The sequence below is a fragment of the Osmerus mordax genome, chromosome 14 (assembly GCF_038355195.1).
Source record: "Osmerus mordax isolate fOsmMor3 chromosome 14, fOsmMor3.pri, whole genome shotgun sequence".
NCBI classification, from domain to species: Eukaryota; Metazoa; Chordata; class Actinopteri; order Osmeriformes; family Osmeridae; genus Osmerus; species Osmerus mordax.
Genome location: NC_090063.1, coordinates 16,732,270 through 16,752,454, shown reverse-complemented (window position 1 = coordinate 16,752,454; position 20,185 = coordinate 16,732,270). Strand labels below are relative to the sequence as shown.

Sequence of the window (20,185 nt, the reverse complement as noted above, 5' to 3'; positions counted from 1 at the left end):
TCACTGAAATATAGGGAAATGCAAACAAACGATTGTAACCAATGCGGAACATTCATAGGTTATTGAAAAAATAAAACCTGCCCAGCTTAAACAAGCACACCGATTAGTACATGTAAGTTAGGTCACATGTGAAGTAAGGTCACACAAAAGCGGCATCATGTTCATATTTGTCATCTATGTGGCCTTATTAGGTGTTGAAAAGCAAACACCCCTGCCAGCTCAGATAACAAGGAGCACATTTACATGTGTTCACTTGGCAGACACTTACCCAATAGTGCACATCAGAAGTGCAGTACACAATCAAGTACCAGATGATCACTGTTACTGTAACAGCTAACAGTGTTTGTGATTCGTGCCAAGCAATGGCACAGTGCCAAAGCTGCATCATCTCAATATAATATTAATGCATAATTCCACAGGTATGGCAATGATACACATAAATACTGTACACACTCTATGCTCTCTGCAGGTCAAGCATACGTCCCTGCAATGGCTGAATTCCTCTCCTGTAGGAGGAACGTCCTCTGCAATGGGAAATCTTAATTACCAGGTCCTCTAGTGAGTTTTTCTGGAAGTTTTTCCTTGTCTTCCTTGAGGGTTGAGGTTGGTTGAGAGGGGCGGTTCTATGGGCGTATGTGAAGCCCTCTGTGACACTGCTTGTAAAAAGGTTTATACAAATACATTTAGAATTTATTTTTTTTATGTTGAAGCTTGCACTGTAACGTGTCTGTGTCCATTGTTTGAGTGTGTTCCTCTCGCGGAGCTTCCTAAAAATGAAAGTTCCTCGTGAGGGGACATTTAATAGCCCCACGAACATGCAGCGCCTCTCAGATCTGGACGCAGAGCAGAGAGAGGGGTCAGAATAGACCCGGTCATGGAGATGAGCGGAGACGTCTGTTACGAGAACGTGAACTTCACGTCAGAGAGCAGCGAAGACAGAGGACTGAAGACGGAGAAAGTTCCGGATCTCGACAAGGAAGAGACATGTCTTTATTCTTACGTTGACAGAAAGCCAAAAGAACTTCAACAACAGAATGCCGAACCCAGCAAAGTCACAGAACCCACAACCCCTGACCCAGGACCAGAACCAGAACCAGGACCACAACCAGGACCAGGACCAGGTAAACACGCACACGCACACTAGAGATGCGTGGGGGGCTGACAGTCTGCAGCTCCGTGTTTACCACACGATGGCCATGACGTATTTGGTTAAATACTGGTGGGATGGAAGGATGAAAGAAGAAATGTGTTAAAAATGAATGACTACAGTACTGGCGTCTGATTGGATAGACACCATCTTAAAGCTGTCATCAGCTGTGACAAGGCTGAGGAGACCAGACTAGGGTGTGCCCCTAAGGGCTTTTACTCACTCATACCGTAAAGAGAGAGAGAGACAGAGAGACAGAGAGAGAGACAGAGAGACAGAGAGACAGAGAGAGAGAGAGAGAGAGAGAGAGAGAGAGAGAGAGAGAGAGAGAGAGAGAGAATCATAGCTATACCTGCTGGGACAAACACCCAACAGAATCTCTACATGCAGAATTCTGCAGATACATCTTACATGAGAGAGGCAGCGGAGATTGAGTAAAACATTTCTTTTTTTTTACAATTTTTTTGTGACATGACAGAGTGACAGAGTCCCGAACCAAATGCGGAAGCACTAATTTATGTTTAGTTTGTTTATTTGGTCGGCGGCCCTGACCGTTGTAAATGTCTCTCCTACTTCGTCTCCTCTCTGGCTGCTTCTCCGTCCTTCCGTCCTGCCCTTGTGAGCTCCCTCATCAGGGGAAGCCAGCTGGGACCGGTTAAGGCAGCCTTAAGGCAGCTGGGACCGGTTAAGGCAGCCTTAAGGCAGCTGGGACCGGTTAAGGCAGCCTTAAGCCAGCTGGGACCGGTTAAGGCAGCCTTAAGGCAGCTGGGACCGGTTAAGGCAGCCTTAAGCCAGCTGTAAAAATGACTGGTGGATTAATATTTTCCTTGTTTTCTGTTATTCTCACGTTTCATTGGTTCATTACAGAAAATGATTTAATCATGCCGCTTCCTGTCACCACCAAGCAACAATTACTTTATGAAAGTGAGGAGACATTACTAAAAGTAGTGTGTGTAGGTTAAGAACTCTTACTGGTTGGTCGCTCTCCCCAGACACTTTCCCCATCCGTGCTGTTTCCCTCTCTCCCAGCGCAGGTCACCACGGGGCAGAAATGCGACGGCCGCATGAGGTTTAGAAGTAGCCCAAAAACCCGCCACCCGCGACCAATATACATTTTCACCTGCGACACAGTTTTCAAAGTAGCCCAATTTGGCTAGAAAACCGCGGATATGACAATCCTGGCTGAAACTGTGTCTCTCAAATGTTGTATTTGAAGCGGAAAAAAGGAAACGTTCGTGTATGACGCGGAGGGTGAAAAAAACATAACAAACGTTTTGAAAGGTTAGAAAATATTTTGGAACAAAAAGTTTTGAAAGCTTAAAAAAAAAAAATCGATAAAAAAAAGTTTACATCATTGATGAGCAATTTATGAGCACTCTACTGTACTCTGCTGTTTTTCTCTACTCTGTTTTAGGCTTATCTGTTCTCTCCTCCGCTCTCCTCTCCTTTCACTGTGTGTGGAAAAAAATGTTCGATTTTTTTTCTAAAAGTTGAAGAAATATTTTAGGGTTTTTTTCTAAAATAGGTTTGCATTGATGAGAGTACTTGATGAGGACTCTACTAAACTCTGCTCTGCTTTACTCTAGTATGTTTTAGGCTTCTCTGTTCTCCTCTTCCCTTTCCTTCTATGCTTTCCTTTCACTGTGCGTGAATTGTTTTTTTTAAAGGTTTGTAAAGGTTGGAAAAAATAAATTCTGTGTGTGTGTGCAAAGCTTTACGTTGTGGGGGTTCGAAGAGGAGCATCTCCAGAGCTGTAGCTGTGTGTCTAGCGCTGCTGTGTGCTCTTCTGCTGGCCGCGTTCACAGCCCTGGGAATATTATACAGTGAGTATATCTGTTTTAAAACATCACACAACGATTTATTTTGTGTGTAGTGAAAGCAATTTAAAGCTATTTCATGACGATAGTTACAATGATTAATAAGTATCGTTTTTGTAATTGAGTTCATTATTAAAGTTGTATAATCATGATGATGTTCACTTCTTGGTGTTGTAGTCCATTACAAACAAAGCACTTAATCCGATTGGATTATGGGACTTGTAGTTCTTAATTTAAAATGTAGAACTTTTGTACAAAAGTGTACAAGCTTCCCTGACCTCAGTAAAAACTCAGGTTTAAAAAAACATTGTTTTTAACTGATATAGAACAGTCTGCCACACTTTACATTAAGGTTGCATTAACTTCCGTTTACATTTTACAGTTTAAAAGTTAAACTATAGCGTATAAAAACATTGTGGGTTCTTAAAAGCTGCAGTGCAGTTACATATCATTACAGTTTAGTGGTACAAGTTATTACACAAGTGAAACTTGGCATGGAGGAGGTTTCCCAGGGCTAAGTGGATGTTAACACTGATCTTGTTTTGTTAAGACCTTCAACTGTCCCTTTACAACATCCACTCACCCATTAACACCCCTCCCCCACACTGGGACTTCTTACACAGTGATCCCTAGACCACTAACGTTTAACACCATTTAATGACATCGAAATTCCAATGTTCCTACAATGTTCTTACTGTATTGCTATTTAGTTACTTGGTAGTTAATGTAACCTAAATGGAAAGTGTTGTTGAATAATCTTTGTTTAAAAAAACTAAACTATATTGATGAATATAACATGGTCTATGTAGTCTTACTTGCTGTTTTCTTTCCTATTAAATAAGATCAATTCAGAGAGAATGAGAGAGACCAACTACAATCCAAATACATAAATGTGACTCAAGAAAGAGACCACTTACTGATCAGTTACAGTAACATGACCCGCCTGAGAGACCAGCTGAACACCAATTACGCCAATCTGACTAGAGAGAGAGACCAGTTACAGACCAGTTACACCAATGTGACCAGAGAGCGAGACCAGTTACAGACCATTAACACTAACCTGACCAGAGAGAGAGACCAGTTGCAGACCAGTTACACCAACGTGACCAGAGAGCGAGACCAGTTACAGACCATTAACACTAACCTGACCAGAGAGAGAGACCGGCTGAACACCATTAACACTAACCTGACCAGAGAGAGAGACCAGCTTAACACCAGTAACACCATCCTGACCACAGAGAGAGACCAGCTGAACACCATTAACACTAACCTGACCAGAGAGAAAGATGAACTTAAGAAAAGGCTACGCAGTAAGTTTTGTGTTGTTTTAAACATATTGTCCATTTATAACAGAGCAATGCTATCGTCACGTATTCGGCCTTACAACATCTAGTTGTGATATAAACTACAAATTAAAGTCACACATATGAAACTTTTATAACTGTGCATTAATGTATAATGTTTTTCTATAAATGCTGGGCTAAAGAGACATTGAAATAAAAAATAATAGAATACAGTCTGAATATATATTTAATACATTTAAATGTGTTTCCACACCAAACTCAAGAAATCATTTCTTTGTTTTCAAAAACTCAACAATATAAAATGCGCTAAAATGAAGGGGTCCGAAAACGTAGTTACATCACAGACATCCTGACGATGCAGGTGCAGTGAGCACTCTGCTGGTCTCTCTCTCGAATACGTGGGAGAGACCAAGGGATGGAGCCAAGTCAGTAGGACATGTTCTCTAATTGTTGTGTTTTCAGATGTCACTTCCTGTTTTGCTGGCTGGACGCAGACAGGCTGCAGCTTTTACTACGTCTCTACTGAGCAGAAAAACTGGACTGAAAGCAGACAGGACTGTAGAGACAGAGGAGCAGACCTGGTGATCATAAACAGCCCAAAGGAACAGGTGAGAGAGAGAGAGAGAGAGAGAGAGAGAGAGAGAGAGAGAGAGAGAGAGAGAGAGAGAGAGAGAGAGAGAGAGAGAGAGAGAGGGAAAGTAAGAGACTGAGAACAACATAAATGTACAGGGTCTAATTTGATCAGGGTAATAAAACTCTTCTTAATCCTCCTCCATGACAGGAATTCCTCAATAACCTCACCAAGAGAGTGTGGATCGGTCTAACTGACACAGTAACAGAAGGGAACTTTATCTGGGTGGACGGAACTCCACTGACCACACCCAAGTAAGAGAACTACTCTACAACTGACTGAAAACAAACTATTTGTAAATGTTATACATTTAGCTATTTTTGCTTGATTGACTTTGTCTGGGGCATTAGAACCAGCAGCATCAGCCCATTAAACCCCTCCAGAAAGGCTCAACCAATCACATTAACATCAACATCAAGCTATATGAGAAATATACAGTACTAACATATACAACTCTGATACAGAATGGTTTCTTACACTGTATGACCCAGATGTGGAGCTCAGTGTGTGACTGTCTGGTTGTGTGTTGTTATTTAACCCTGCAGGTACTGGTTCGGCCCTCAGCCTGATAATGACCCCAACACACCAGGCAGTGTTGGTGAGGACTGTGTTGAGATATACTACACAGCTCCTCGACATCCAAGTGCTCCTCCTCCCACAACATGGAATGATAAAAAATGTGATTCTGATAATTTCTGGGTCTGTGAGAGAATGATCTAACAACTGTGGGTTTTCAATGCATAATACATTTTTCTATGCATTACATTTTCTAGCTACATTATTTTCTTGTCAATAACACCTGTCATAGCTGCATGATTGAAATAACTGTGACAATGAGCTTTCACTTCCTATTGGCTAATATAGGAAATTATGTAATAATGAGTTACATAAGCTTAATCTTTATATAGCTACCTAGAAACATTTCTATTAGTTAGTTGAGCTTATTATCTACCACACAGCTTGGTTTTCTTATAAGTTATTTCTGAAATAAAAGTCCTTTGGTCATGTTGTCTGGACTCCTCATTGACCCTGCATTTCAGTGTGTCTCTATGACATCAGCCGTGTACCAGACCCTGCTCAGTGACTCTGGGGCAGTGTGGGAAATACTGACTACCTGACTGCAAGTCGTCGTCAACGACGACTAACGCTGAGGTTACGTCACAAAGTCTGTGACCGGTCATTGAGGTCGAATAGAAGACATTTAAAAGTAAAGTAAAAATAAACAGGGAGTCTGGTGGCTGAGCGGTTAGGGAATCGGGCTAGTAGTCTGAAGGTTGCCAGTTCGATTCCTGGCCGTGCGAAATGACATTGTGTCCTTGGGCAAGGCACTTCACCCTACTTGCCTTGGGGGGAATGTCCCTGTACTTACTGTAAGTCGCTCTGGATAAGAGCGTCTGCTAAATTACTAAATGTAAATAAAAATACAATGTTAAGTTTAATTCTTGCATTGGACTGCTAACCTGTTTATAGAAAATGTACTTGTTTGCTTCGTACAGGTGTCATTGTAGCTCACCTGATACAGTGCAAACGTACCCGCCCTTTCTTGGTAGATAAGGGTCAGTCTATGGGAGAGGTAACCTGAGTTTGATGCCTATTTCAGCAGTGCAATAATGTCTTCTAAATACTGTTAATGCTTGTTTTCCACCAGTTGTTTGTCTTTAAGTTTATATTTGTTTTGTACTTTTTTTTCTGGTTAACATTCTTTGTTTTGAAAATATCTTTTGGAACAAACAACATTTTAATAAAGAGGAATCATTTGTCCTGAGCCTCTGGTACTTTCTGTGGTCTTCAACACCTCATCTTGTTACATTAACCAGAACCACAATCAAACCTTTACACACACGTTTAATACCTAACCATAATCATGCAAGTGCAGCAATCAAACCCTAAACACACAAGTTTAATACTTAACCATAATCACATAAGTTCAATACTTATCCATAACTGAGAGTTTAATGACTAACACTCAAATATTTTTTCACCAGTTTCACAGAAGAGTGAATGAGACTTCCACCAAAAGTAGTTCGTAGTGTCGGTCCCAGTCAACTGTACCAGAATAATATTAACTAAACAGCCAGGTACCTCAGTCTATTTGCTGGTGGAACACAATCCACAACAGACAATCTCTCAGAAGTTAGGTTGACATTGTCTTCCTGTTCCCACCTCATTTTACCCCACCCCCTCTATTACCCACAACCCCCTGCTTCAACCCATCATAACCACACACACTCTCCACAGCTCTCCTGACGGTCACTGATGGGTGTCACCATTAGGCATCAAAGTCGAGAGAAAGGGGAAGTTAAGAGCAGAGACGTATGGAGAGCAGAGTAGCTGGTTAACTGTAGAACAGAACAGAGTACAGATGTTTATCTATATATATATATATGAACCAGAGCAGTCCAGTACTGTAGCAGAGCTACTTGGAACATAGTGTGGTTGTGGACTGTAGGACCGTGGGCTTTAAGTCAGGTGAATGGAATATCATTTTGTGGAGATTTAACCTGGTCAAGACAGAGTGAGGAGGTTGAGCAGTGTGGTTCTGTGGACAGCGAAGGATTATGGGGAAGAAGGAGGAGAACTTGTATGCCAATGTCAAGGGTGTGTCGCGCAAGCAGGGTCAACGCAGCCCAGACAACAGTATTGTGCAACACACATACATACACATACACACACACATACATACACACACAGCTGAGCAGCCAATTGTCCAATTACTTTTGGTCCCTTTAAAAGGGGGGGGCCACATATAAAATGTGTTGTTGTTCTTACACCGTTCACCTGATTTGGATGTAAATACCCTGAAATTAAAGCTGAAAGTCTGCACTTAAAGCACATCTTGATTGGTTCATTTCAAATCCATTGTGGTGGTATACAGAGCCAAAATTATGAAAATTGTGTCAATGTCCAAATATTTATGGACCTGACTGTACATACATACATACAAACACACACACACAATACAAGTATATGTGTTTGTGGCATCAATGCGTATTTCTCATTTTTAGGTTTTCTAGTAACTAGTTCTAGTAACTACTTTCTGAGTTTCCTTCCTTCCTTGTTGACACTCCAGCCCGACCATGAGGTCCCCTACCCAAATGTTGGGAATCACAATTACACATCAGATCGCAAATTTTCCAAGGAAAGAAGGAAGGAAAGTTGTGTATGGGTCACTAGATGCGCTACTGTAGTTGAATTGTCTGAGAAGGCAGGCTCACTCTCACCCACAGTTTCCTGTGATGCTGTTTCTGGGTTTCAGGCCTCGTGTGGTCGAGACTCACAGACAGACACATGGCAGGTGGGACATTTCTAATGAAACCGACACACACAGACAGAAACACAACTCGCGTTCACACAGGATTGCGTGCGTACACGCACACAATCACCCTCGGCCCCAACCGCAGCCAGACCAGCTGAGGCTCACTAATGAAACATTACTAATGACAGCCACACCAAGCCAAATCACACAGGTGAAAAACACAAGTACAGCACATTGCCATCATTCAACAAACGTATCCTCCCTTTTTCCTGTCCACCAAATTACATATAGTCATTTAGCAGACGCTCTTATCCAGAGCGACTTACAGTAAGTACAGGGACATTCCCCCCCCGAGGCAAGTAGGGTAAAGTGCCTTGCCCAAGGACACAACGTCATTTTTCACGGCCAGAATCAAACCGGCAACCTCCTGATTGGTAGCCCGATTCCCTAACCACTCAGCCATCTGACCCCAAATGGAGCTTTTGTCTCATTGTTGGCCGTGTTCCAGTATGTTTAGTGACGCTTTCTCAGTCAGTTCGCGCTCATTGGCTATTGTGGGTCTATGCTCAAAATTCCAAGCTGTTCCTTTCCCACTGTAGGATTTCAAGTCATAAATATCAAACATGTAGGGTTGGATATACATGCAGGCAACACGAACATGCTTTTTTTTTAAACACTGTGTCCACAGTTTCAGAGAGGAGAACCTATAAAGCTGCAGCAGTGTGTCTGGTGCTGCTGTGTGTTCTCCTGCTGGCTGGGGTCATAGGAGTGGAACTCTCCCGTAAGTTTCTCTTGAACAATTTTCACACAATCGTAGGATGTAACATAATTCTTATATTATGGTAATATACCACCTCTGTGAGAAAAACAAAAACTTATATTTTAGATCTAACCAGAGTGACTGTGGTGGAGAGAGACCAGCACCAAAGTAAGTATGATAACCTGACCAGAGAGAGAGACCAACTCCAGGCCAAGAGTGATAACCTGACCAGAGAGAGAAAAAAGCTCCAGATGAAGTATGACAGCCTGATCAAAGAGAGAGACCATCTCCAGAGTAAGTATATTAATTTGCCCAGAAAGAGACCAGCCGATGACCAATTTTAAGACCTCAATGACAGAGAGAGATAGAGAGACACCATAGAAGGTCTTGTGGTCAATAAGATGCAACACCTGTATGCTCTGGTTGTATTGCTGTATTTCATGGTGGTCTGGTAATGTCTATACATTATACAAGATATGCTTTAATGTACCCATAGAGAAATGTGTTCTTATTTTTGTTGTTGTGTGTCTACGTTGCTGTATAAGTAAATTGTACTGTCTAAGTGCATAGAGTTGCACAGACTTGGTGTGGAAGGTTGAGCTGTCAACATCTGGGGGGTCAGATGGCTGAGCGGTGAGGGAAGCGGGCTAGTAATCTGAAGGTTGCCAGTTCGATTCCCAGCCGTGCAAAATGACATTGTGTCCTTGGGCAAGGCACTTCACCCTACTTGCCTCGGGGAGAATGTCCCTGTACTTACTGTAAGTCGCTCTGGATAAGAGCGTCTGCTAAAATGACTAAATGTAACCCAGGTCTCCTACCTTTTTTTACAGCCAATAATGACAAATGATTTACAATGACAATGATTTCAATGATTTATGTTGAATCTCAGATGTAGGTCCGTGTCCATCTTTACTTTCTCTTTCTAAATGACTCGTCTTCTCACCTTAAGATCAGAGAGGGAAACATGTCTGTTTTTCTGTAGTAAAGTAAAAACAGATCATTAATACTGTAGATTAAGAACAGATCATTAATACTGTACAGTAAGAACAGATCATTAATACTGTACAGTAAGAACAGATCATTAATACTGTACAGTAAGAACAGCCCATTAATACTGTACAGTGTGCAGTTAAAAAATGTCCTCAAGCTCAAATATGCTGCATGAATTATTATTATTATTAATAGAAATAAAATCATTTTGTTTATGGTGATCAGGACATACAGAGTATTCAGAGTTTGAAAACTGGCTGAGTATTCTGATTAACAAATGTCCCTTTTTTATAATGTACTAAGTACTTGTTTTCAGGCAGTTCTATCAGTGATCTATAAATCATTGACGCGCCATCTCATAAGGTAATATAATATTGTGTTTACCAGGACAAAGGGCAAAAAGCACCACACCTTCAATCTTCCCTCAGATTGAAGTAAAGTGTTGTTCAGTGAGCACATGTGCCTCTTCAAGGAGTAACTCTTTCAGGTTGGTGATTTTGACATTTTCATATTCGATATCTTCAAAACTAGTTGAGTACCAGTACTGCAGACTGCAGTCCTGGTTTGTGTGTAACTGAAGACTAGACTCCTGCTTCAGTCTCAGGTGTGTTATTTATACACACTGACACATGAATGCATCGTCCTTTGTTGGACTTAAAAAAAAACTTTCTTGATATCATCTGATGCTACTGACACAAACTAAGCAACCTACTAAATTCTGTAACATTCACGCTTCTTCTGATTTATATTACAATCGTATTCCTGGCAGACCTTGTAGAATACTTTGTGTTTGAATGTAAAGAATCCTCGTTAAATATTTTACAGGGGTACCGTTATCACCTCTGTGTCTTCTTAAGGCTTATCAGACATGGTTACAAGGTGAAATAATTCCATTTGTTCCTCTCAGATAGTCTGAAGGTTGATTTTATGGCTTGTGGTTACAGGAACCAAAGGTTGAATTTGTAACCTATAGCAGACACAAGAGAAGGAGGGAGGAGGAGGGAGAAAGATGGAGGAAGAGCCGATGGAGCCTCCAGCAGAGGATGTGGATTTTCACAAAGCGAAGTACGTTTTTATTTCTTATTTATGTAGTAGTGCAAGATCCTATCCCATATTTGGGTATTATAAAGGGGGTGTGAGGTGTTGAGTGTCAGGTAATAGTATCATGTTTGTACATAGGGTGTCACTGTGTTGCATTTTGAATCTGCAAATCAGGGAGGTTCTAGACCTCTCCTAGTTGTTTCCCAGATCTTCCTTTCCCCCATATTTCCATCATGAATGAGGCCCTGTAGGTGTTTTCTAGCAGGATAATCATATAGCCAAGCTCTGTAGAACTGTGTAAAATAACCTATGGATTGACATGTTAGCAAAAACAATTATTTGTGTGTGATTTTTTTGTCTTGTGAAATATATTTACCACATATTACATTTGGTCGATTTTATCTCCATGAAATATGAAGAATATCTTTTTTTTTTTTTTACTATTTACTTGTTTCTCACCCATTTTCAAATATAATTTGTCTAGTAATGCACATATACCTAAATATACTTTGCTACCAAGCTACGGTTAGTATATGTAAAAATAAAAATAAAGTGACATATGGATTACAGGAGGTTATCAAGTTTTACATCTGACTGGAAGACTCAATCAGTTGATATACCTTTAGATTTCAAAGGTTCAAGGTGAGATTTTATCCTACTTTCATTATCATTATAAAATGAGCATTCTATCATTCTAATTCATCAAGTAAAATATAAACTGGAGGTCCCAGAGGAGTCTAAACAACTAATTTCAAATGTTTGACAATTTCCTTATTGGTGTTTAACACATAAAATGTTGTTAGAAAATGTCGCCAAATCTCTTTACCCTAAGAATTCAAATATATTTCAGTGATCCTTATACAATTTAGTTGGATTTTGTGAATGACTGTCCTATGACTGTCCTCTGCCTCCACTCACACTCCCTCCCTTTCTCTTCCCTGTTCCTAATGAGACACTTAGCTTCCATTTAAATCCATTTAATCTATTTTCCCTCATGCTCAACATCTCCAGACTGTCTCTTTGTCCCACATGTTTGGAAAATAAATGAGGCCCTGTAGTAGTGCAAAACAGTAGTGACTATCAAGAAAACACAAACTATGTTGAAATGTCAGTTGAAATTTATTTATATTTAATGTGTTATTTACAGGTCTGTATGCTCTGGTTATGCATCTGCGTTTCCTGGAAGCTGTAAATCAGAAATGTCTTCTGGTGTCAAAGGAGCAGGGTGAGACTTTATTCTACTTTTAATGTCCTAAACCAGAAGAATACTGTTAACTGAATCTCTTCAAAGGTGTAGGACAGTATTTTCATAATCAAGCCCTTGCGACAAACAATATTTTGTCTTCAGTATATTCCACTATTACCAAGTTGGTCGATATGAACAGTTATACATTTTTTATGTCTTTTTTTCAAAAACATAAAATATGGTTTACAGACCAGGTTTGAAGCTATCTGTATCTGTATCATCTTTATCATCTGATAACTCACAAAATACAGGGTAAGTCAAACTTTTTGGATTGTCTTACCATTTTATTATTCATTATTCATTGCTTGCTTATATTTGATTGAAGAAAATATTGAGTTTTAGTCTTTCATTGGTAACGTTTTACATGTATTTCCACGTGTAATTCATAAAACCACAATACAATAAAAAAAAATATCTATATATAAATAACATTTTATATATATATGAGGGAGTCAGGTGGCTGAGCGGTTAGGGAGTCGGGCTAGTAATCTGAAGGTTACCGGTTCGATTCCCGGCTCTGCCAAATGACGTTGTGTCCTTGGGCAAGGCACTTCACCCTACTTGCCTCGGGGAGATTGTCCCTGTACTTACTGTAAGTCGCTCTGGATAAGAGCGTCTGCTAAATGACTAAATGTAAATGTAATAGATTTATATACATAGTTATATTTAAATATGTATAAACTATTATTTATTTTTAAATTGTTTAGTTCTTAGAATTAGTTTAACTATTGCACTTTCTTTTTTAACTTAATTTAAGATCCGTATATGTTTGTATGCACCTTCCTGCCACAGTAAATTCCATGTTTGTTTAACATACATGGCGAATAAACCGAATTCTGATTCTGATATATCTATGTTTCATATATATATTGCATTCATAGTGCTACATTGTAAAGCAATGCATTATTATTAGTATCAGGCAATATAAAAATCTGTCTCAATGTGTGTCTTTCTCCTGATTACGATTTCCAATCAGAAAAATACTGTGTGACATCTGCTCAGAGCTCAAGGCTGTGAAGACCTGTATGACCTGTAGGGTCTCCTACTGTGAGACCCACGTCAGGGACCATTACAGAGTCCCTAAACTCCAGCTCCACTCCCTGGTGGATGTAGGGAGACACCAGCGACTCTGCAGCGAACACGACAGGCCCCTGGAGGTGTTCTGCTTGACTGACGAGATGCTGATCTGCAGTCTGTGTTCTACAACACAGCACAGGGGACATGAAGTATTTCACAAGACTGGACTATCTGACAGACAGGTGGCAGCAATTTTCTTTGTTTTATTTTTTGTTGTTTTATTTATGAGTGAATTGTGGATTTTGATGGACATTTTTATACCCCCCAAAAAGTGTTTTTCCTCAGGTGGACCATAATATGGTTTAAGTATTTGTTCATCATCATTTTATCTACCAACTAACAGTAATGTCCTTCCTCTCTTTACGTTGCAAAAGACTTTGCATGAGGAGCGACACCAAAGACCATTTGATGGTAGGTGTGCCTGTTTGGTTTTTCTTACCTCTGACCATCATTTATTTTACTTTTTAGATAATTTGATCAAATGTGCTGTTATATATTGTGTGCATTTGGATGGACCATATTTCTCGTCATTGTTTTCTTCCCAATCATTATTTATTTGTCAGTGCTGCCCCCTCCTGGAGAGATCAGCTTCCTGTCAGTGAAGCCAGACTCTGTGACTCTGACCTGGGGACCTCCTGAGGGTCTGGAAGGATCCAGGATGTTCAGAGTGACCTGGGAGGGTGATGGAGAACTGAAGAACCTTAAAGTGAAAGACATGTACAAAGTAGAAATAACCGGACTCCAATCTGGTCAGAAGTATGAGTTCCAAGTTTTCACAGAGAGGGACCATGGCAACCAAAGTGACTGGGTTTCTGCAACAGTAACTACAGGTACAGTAACCTTGAGATTGTCTTGAAAAGTAACAGTGGGTAAGAGTAATCTTAGAGAATTCTATATTCTTTCAGATTGTAGAAATAAAAAATAAATAAAAAACAAGCTTCCCCCCCCCCCCAACAGTGGTTCCTGCTCCTCGAGAAATTAAAGTGATACAATGTGAAGCCACTCAGCTGCGTCTCCAGTGGTCCAAGGCTCCAGGAATAGATCACGTTCCCCAGAGTTTCCTGGTCACCTGTAGCAGCCCAGGGTCCGAGCCCCAGGCAGTACACACCGAAGACAGCAGCAGAACCCTGACCGACCTGCAGCCGGAGACTCAGTACACCGTCGGAGTCTGTACTGTATTGAGCAACGGGGAACGAAGTGAACCTGCTTCTGTGACCATCTACACTAGTACGTGATACTTCTGGGTATTTGGTGGTCTGGAGCTGTTCTGATGCTCAACTGTTGTAGCTAAACACACATCAGCTATTAACAAACTGCCCACTGCCCATATGGTCCTCCACTATTCATATAAATTGTTGCTGCAGATCATCTGCAAGGGTTCCTCAAAATGTAGTGTTACTTCCATCACCAAACCATTTCCCCCAATGTAGATGACAATACTTAAAACAGTAGAATATATGTTTAATATACTAATATTTCTTTAATGTAACTACTCTGGTTTGTCTTGAAGTAGAATTATTATTGGATAATCGACACTTGATTTCTAACTTCTAAATATATCTTGTTCACTCCCTAGCTGTCCCTGCTCCAGACAAGCTGACAGTTGTCTCAGTGGACGCCACATCAGCCACTGTGAGCTGGGAACAGCCAGATGGAATGAACCAGACCCAACTCCAGTACCAGGTCTCTCACCAGAGTCCAGGAACAGATCAACTCACCACCATCACCACCTCCTCACTCAGCATGACTCTCTCTGACCTGAGACCTGCCTCTGAGTACTCTGTCAGGGTCTGCTCTGTCTTAGAGTGCGGACTGAAGAGTCAACCCGTGTCACATACTTTCAGCACAAGTAAGCAGAACAAAGTTATTTCACCAGTTAATTTACCAGATACAATGTATATACATTTACATTTAGTCATTTAGCAGACGCTCTTATCCAGAGCGACTTACAGTAAGTACAGGGACATTCTCCCCGAGGCAAGTAGGGTGAAGTGCCTTGCCCAAGGACACAATGTCATTTTGCACGGACGGGAATTGAACCAACAACCTTCTGATTAATAGCCCGACTCCCTAACTGCTCAGCCATCTGACCCATATACAGTATGGGTCATACCCCTATGAGCTAAGGGCAGATTAATTATTCAGAATATTCTATTTAACCCTTGTGTTATCTTCGGGTCATTCTGACCCATCAGTCATTGTGACCCACCGTCGTATTGCGACAAATTTACCTCATACAAAAACAAAGTGAAGCATTTTCTTTTAACTGTCGGGCTGTCTCAGACCCCCCACATTGGAATGGTTAAAAGAAAATTATTTTTATTTGTTTTTGTATTGGGTAAAATTGGGTAAACACAACGATGGTTCGTTATGAACCTTTGGGTCATGTGACCCGAAGGCAGCACGAGGGTTAACATTACTGACCCTTCCAAATGTCCCACACAGACAATGATTTACCTTAAAAACCCTCCCCCAAGACCCTTAAAATGTGTTTAGTTTAAATGAAAATGTCACGTTATTGCATTTTGTTATCGAGATAAATTAGATGAGGATTTTTAAAACAAATGCATGTTTCCTTTTTTATTAATTTCCAGGATCATGCCTCAGGGAGATGTTGTCCAAGACAGGACTGAAAGAACATTATGACCACAAGCTTACGTTGAGTACTGTCCTTGAGATAAACTCAAACACTACTTCAGATGAGCCAATTACATCACTACCAGAGGCCTTTTTAAAGAATCTTATGTTGGCAAATGCAAATGCCAGAGTCGTCAAATGTTTAATGTCTGGCCACAGTGTCTCATGTTCGGGGCGAGACAGTCATGACAAACTGGAAAACATTACTGCCTTTAATCCTGTTGACCTTACAACAGCCATGTTTCTGTGCTCAGATAGCTTCCTTCAGCAGGAGATGGTTCTGAAAATGTCCATGTGTCAGTTTGCTGTTCCTCTCCTCTTACCGAACTGTGACACACGACAAAACACCCTGATGCTTTGGACCTTGAGAGACTTGATCAAGAAATTCCCACCCAGACAGGCAGAGTCAAAGCTCTTAACGGAGGAGAGAGTTGTACAAGCTGATATACCAATGGTGTCCTTTGTCAGGCTAGGAGAAGATCGACTGTCCAAATCCCAGATTGTTAACAAGTTAATAAGCAGTCCTCAGCAGTACCATGACACGTTTGTTCATGAGGGGATGGAGTGTGGCGATGTCCCAAGGAGGATTTCAGATGGGTTGGTTGAGATCAGTTGGTACCTTCCAAGTAAAAACAATACAGACATGTTTAGTAATCCAATGGCTGTGGCAAATCTGAGAGGTGACGTTAGACGTTTGGAAACACAGTTCTCGTTCTTGTGTGAAACGTCTGCAGCAGTTGTCATTTTCTGTGATAATTCAGAGGCTGCCTACCATGTTTTGAAAGGCAAACAGCCAAAAGCAGAGTTGCTTCTGGTTGTGAATTCTGAGACAGAGAAAATGTTCATCAATCCAACAAATGTGATTGTAAGGAAGACACACAATGATCAAGAAGTTGTGAGAAAGCTACAGATTTCTATTGGTAGGATCATAGAGAAAAGTTCTAACAACATGAAAATGGAAGGGATGGCCAGTATAGCTCCACAGTTTGGAATTGTAGTCGATGAAGACAATCCTGAATGTCAGGAAGCTAAGACCTTGGCTGAAAGAATCACCAACAAAATTATAGACACTGTTAAATTCAAAGAAGAACAGCTACCACTACAAGGAAAAGTCTGGAAAGAGCTTTCCAAGTTAGAGAAAGAGGAATGTAGACTTCTTAAAGCAGGCGAAACAAACATTCAAGCATACAAAAGACAATTGAGTTCACAAAAAGAACAACTGAGAAATGAACAACAAAGTCAAGGTATGTCAGATGCTATGAAGATGTTCGTTCAAGGAATGTCAAGTCCGGTTGTTCAAAGATCCTATTTTTTCAAATGGCTGCGAATATATTTGGATGATCATTCAAGACAGAATTTATCAGGTTCAAGAAAACGTTACAAAAACCTTTGCACTGAAAAAAAGGATGAAATTGCTGATTTGGATAGGCATATTTCAGATTGTTCCTTGGGACTTGAACACTTCCTTCGCGAGTTAGGCCAGTTGTATGAATTAGCCTGCTGCCTTCCTGAGAACAGTCCTCAAAGGAAAAAGATGGAAAATCTTCCTAGACTGTGTGCTCAGATGCTTCTAGACGGTTTTCCCATTGAGGTTGTGGACGGACATGCATCAAACATACCACAGAGGTGGATATCTGATGTGTTAACTTCTCTTCATGGTCTTGTGGAAACCAAAAGCAGAATCAAGGTGGTATCAGTGTTAGGGGTACAAAACACAGGAAAGTCCACTCTGCTAAACACCATGTTTGGGGTCAAGTTCGCCGTCAGCAGTGGATTTAACACCAGAGGAGCTTTCATGCATCTCATTAAGGTAGACGCAGAACAGAAGAAGGACTTGGAGTGTGACTTTGTTATGGTCATTGACACTGAAGGACTTAAGGACCCAGAACTGGCCCAGCTTTCAGATAGTTACGAACACGACAACGAGCTAGCGACCCTCGTCATTGGACTAAGTGACGTCACCATCTTCAACATCAACGTGGTGAACCTTGCAGAGATGAAGGACATCCTGCAGATCGTGGTCCACGCCTTTATTAGGATGGAAGACTTGCTGGAAGAAAAGAGGAAGCCCATCTGCCACTTTGTCCACCAGAATGTGTCTGCGACATCAGATTATCACGTAAGGGAACAGAAACAAACGTTGTCAGATTTGGACGAAGTAACGCTGTTCGCAGCCCGGATGGAGAAAAAGGAGAATGTCACCAGGTTCACGGACGTTATGGAGTATGATACAGACACTAAAGACACCTACATCCCAGGACTCTGGCATGGGACTCCCCCGATGGCTACGGTCAGTTCTGGCTACAGTGAGGCTGTGTACAACTTCAAAAAGAAACTGCTGCAAGATCTCGCAAAAAGCAGGAAGCGAGGAGATTTGACAGATTTCAATAAGTCCGTTGACAGTTTGTGGGGCATGGTTATGTACGAGAATTTCCTCTTCACTTTCAAAAACAGCAGGACCGCCGATGCCTACAATAAACTGAGAGATGAGTACATCGATTGGGAATGGTCATTCGATAAAGAGATTCAATCCTGGATTGTACCTGCTCAAAATAAAATCAGGGATTTCTCCATGAGTGCTCCACATTCCCAAATGTCCCTCAACAGCATGCTGCAGGACTTGTTGAGGGAAGCATCCAAGAAGGTTTCCAAGGCAGAACAGGAAATCCAAAACAAACTACAGAAGTATCTTGAAACACAAGATGCCCAAAACAATGTTCTGGAAATACATAGAGAGGAGTTCATCACCAGAAGCAATATGTTAAGACAAGAAACAGAGGACACTATGAAAAGCCAACTGCAGAAAGCTGTTCAACTCAAAGAGGGAAAGACTGAATTACATGACCTTGAACAATCACTGGCACAGGAAATTGACAGGAAGGTTCGTGATATGCTGCAAAAATGCAGAGGGAATAACACTGAGTCCAGTGAGTCACTTAAAGAAGAATTTGAAAGTATGTGGAAACAATTTAGATCTCAGATGCATTTCAAAACCCCCCCCCAAAAAAATGTTGCTGATGATGCCACCTCTATGCTGAGAAGAAATTTGTCTACAAGAGGGAGTCAGGTCAACAAGTTGCTGTTAAAAACCGACTTTAAAACTTGTGGAACGCAAGAGTTTGTTATGAAATCAGGAAATATCTGGGACAAGACCAAGTTAGCAATGAGGTTCATGGACAGTGACAGGCAGAGAAAAATGCAACAAGACCTTTGTCAAACCATTTTAAAACAGTGTCAAGATTTCATGGAACAAAAGCTAAACAGCAAATCTAACTACAGTGATAAATACATCAAAGACCTGCTGGACATGGTCGATCAGAGATTGCGACAAGAAAAGACGCTGCAACTCGGTGACCAATGTGAGACTCTTCTAAAGCTTCACATCTGTGGCAAAGCTGCCCGAACCTTTCAGAAGATGCATGACGACTACATTAAACAAAATGACCCTCACAAGTATCTGGAACAATCTAAGGAGGAGTCTTTCAAAAGATTCAAAGACTTGTTTAACAAACAAAGGATTAGAAGTTCCCAAAGGAATTTCCACAGGGGAAGAATTTAGGTCAAACACAGCCAATCCAAATAAGTTTAAGATTTGACACTTTGGTTTTAACAGAATGTATTGGTTTTGAACATGAATCATTAATTTGCTAGGTACTTCAATTATTGAGATGGCGTGAATAAAAGTTTCAGGTTCAGTAAATCAAAATCTTCTTTCTAATCTTTCATTGTAACCACATTGATTATAGGACAGAAAATATTGTCTTCATTGATCACATCAGGTTAGTTTCTAACACCAGTTAGTTTCCCTTGCCTCTAAATGTTTTTACAGACTGTTTGACTTCTAATTTGTTTAGTGTGTATGATAACCTATACATTTACGTAATTACACTCTTATCTAAAAACAATGTGATTCCTATTTTTTCAGGCAAGGCGCTTGTTTGGGAGAGACTGCTGTGTGAAACGCTATCTAAAAGTTTGTATCCGCTTGCATCATAGTTTGAAGTTCCTGTTAAGTAACAAGTAGAGACAAAACAGCGCCAGCTCAAAATACAGCAATTCATATGAGTTTCTCATTAAAGTAAGTTGTTTCTCAACGTGTTTGTGCCTTTTCATTGTCATGTTGTCAGCAGGCGGTCTGTCAGAACACAGGCTGCTCCAGAACACAGGCAGCTGCAGAACACAGGCAGCTCCAGAACACAGGCAGCTGCAGAACACTGGCAGGTCCAGAACACAGGCAGCTGCAGAACACAGGCTACTCCAGAACACAGGCAGCTGCAGA

At 40.9% G+C, this 20,185-nt stretch overlaps 2 protein-coding genes and 1 long non-coding RNA gene across 4 annotated transcripts; all 3 read left to right on the top strand.

Moving 5' to 3' along the window:
- Window positions 1-847: 847 nt before the first annotated feature.
- Window positions 848-6,543, top strand: LOC136956114 (C-type lectin domain family 10 member A-like). The gene is made up of 6 exons (XM_067249951.1): window positions 848-1,121; window positions 2,860-2,970; window positions 3,807-4,274; window positions 4,731-4,876; window positions 5,050-5,153; window positions 5,445-6,543. Exons 1-6 carry the CDS (start codon window positions 875-877, stop codon window positions 5,617-5,619), a joined length of 1,251 nt encoding a protein of 416 aa, XP_067106052.1. The 5' UTR covers window positions 848-874; the 3' UTR covers window positions 5,620-6,543.
- A 1,629-nt stretch (window positions 6,544-8,172) lies between these two features.
- Window positions 8,173-9,160, top strand: LOC136956129 (uncharacterized). Its single transcript, XR_010878213.1, has 3 exons — window positions 8,173-8,194; window positions 8,844-8,936; window positions 9,042-9,160. It is a non-coding gene; the product is annotated as an uncharacterized lncRNA (long non-coding RNA).
- Window positions 9,161-12,115: 2,955 nt separating this feature from the next.
- On the top strand, window positions 12,116-19,982 carry LOC136956106 (up-regulator of cell proliferation-like). Of its 2 annotated transcripts, none has more exons than XM_067249939.1 (8): window positions 12,116-12,171; window positions 12,382-12,444; window positions 13,169-13,451; window positions 13,644-13,680; window positions 13,833-14,099; window positions 14,227-14,496; window positions 14,846-15,118; window positions 19,832-19,982. In XM_067249939.1, the coding sequence occupies exons 1-8, from the start codon at window positions 12,146-12,148 to the stop codon at window positions 19,900-19,902; spliced, it is 1,290 nt and encodes a 429-aa protein (XP_067106040.1). In that variant the 5' UTR covers window positions 12,116-12,145; the 3' UTR covers window positions 19,903-19,982. The 2 variants fall into 2 exon arrangements, with proteins under 2 accessions (XP_067106040.1, XP_067106039.1); XM_067249938.1 differs by having other exon boundaries at window positions 15,864-19,982.
- The last annotated feature ends 203 nt before the right edge of the window (window positions 19,983-20,185 follow it).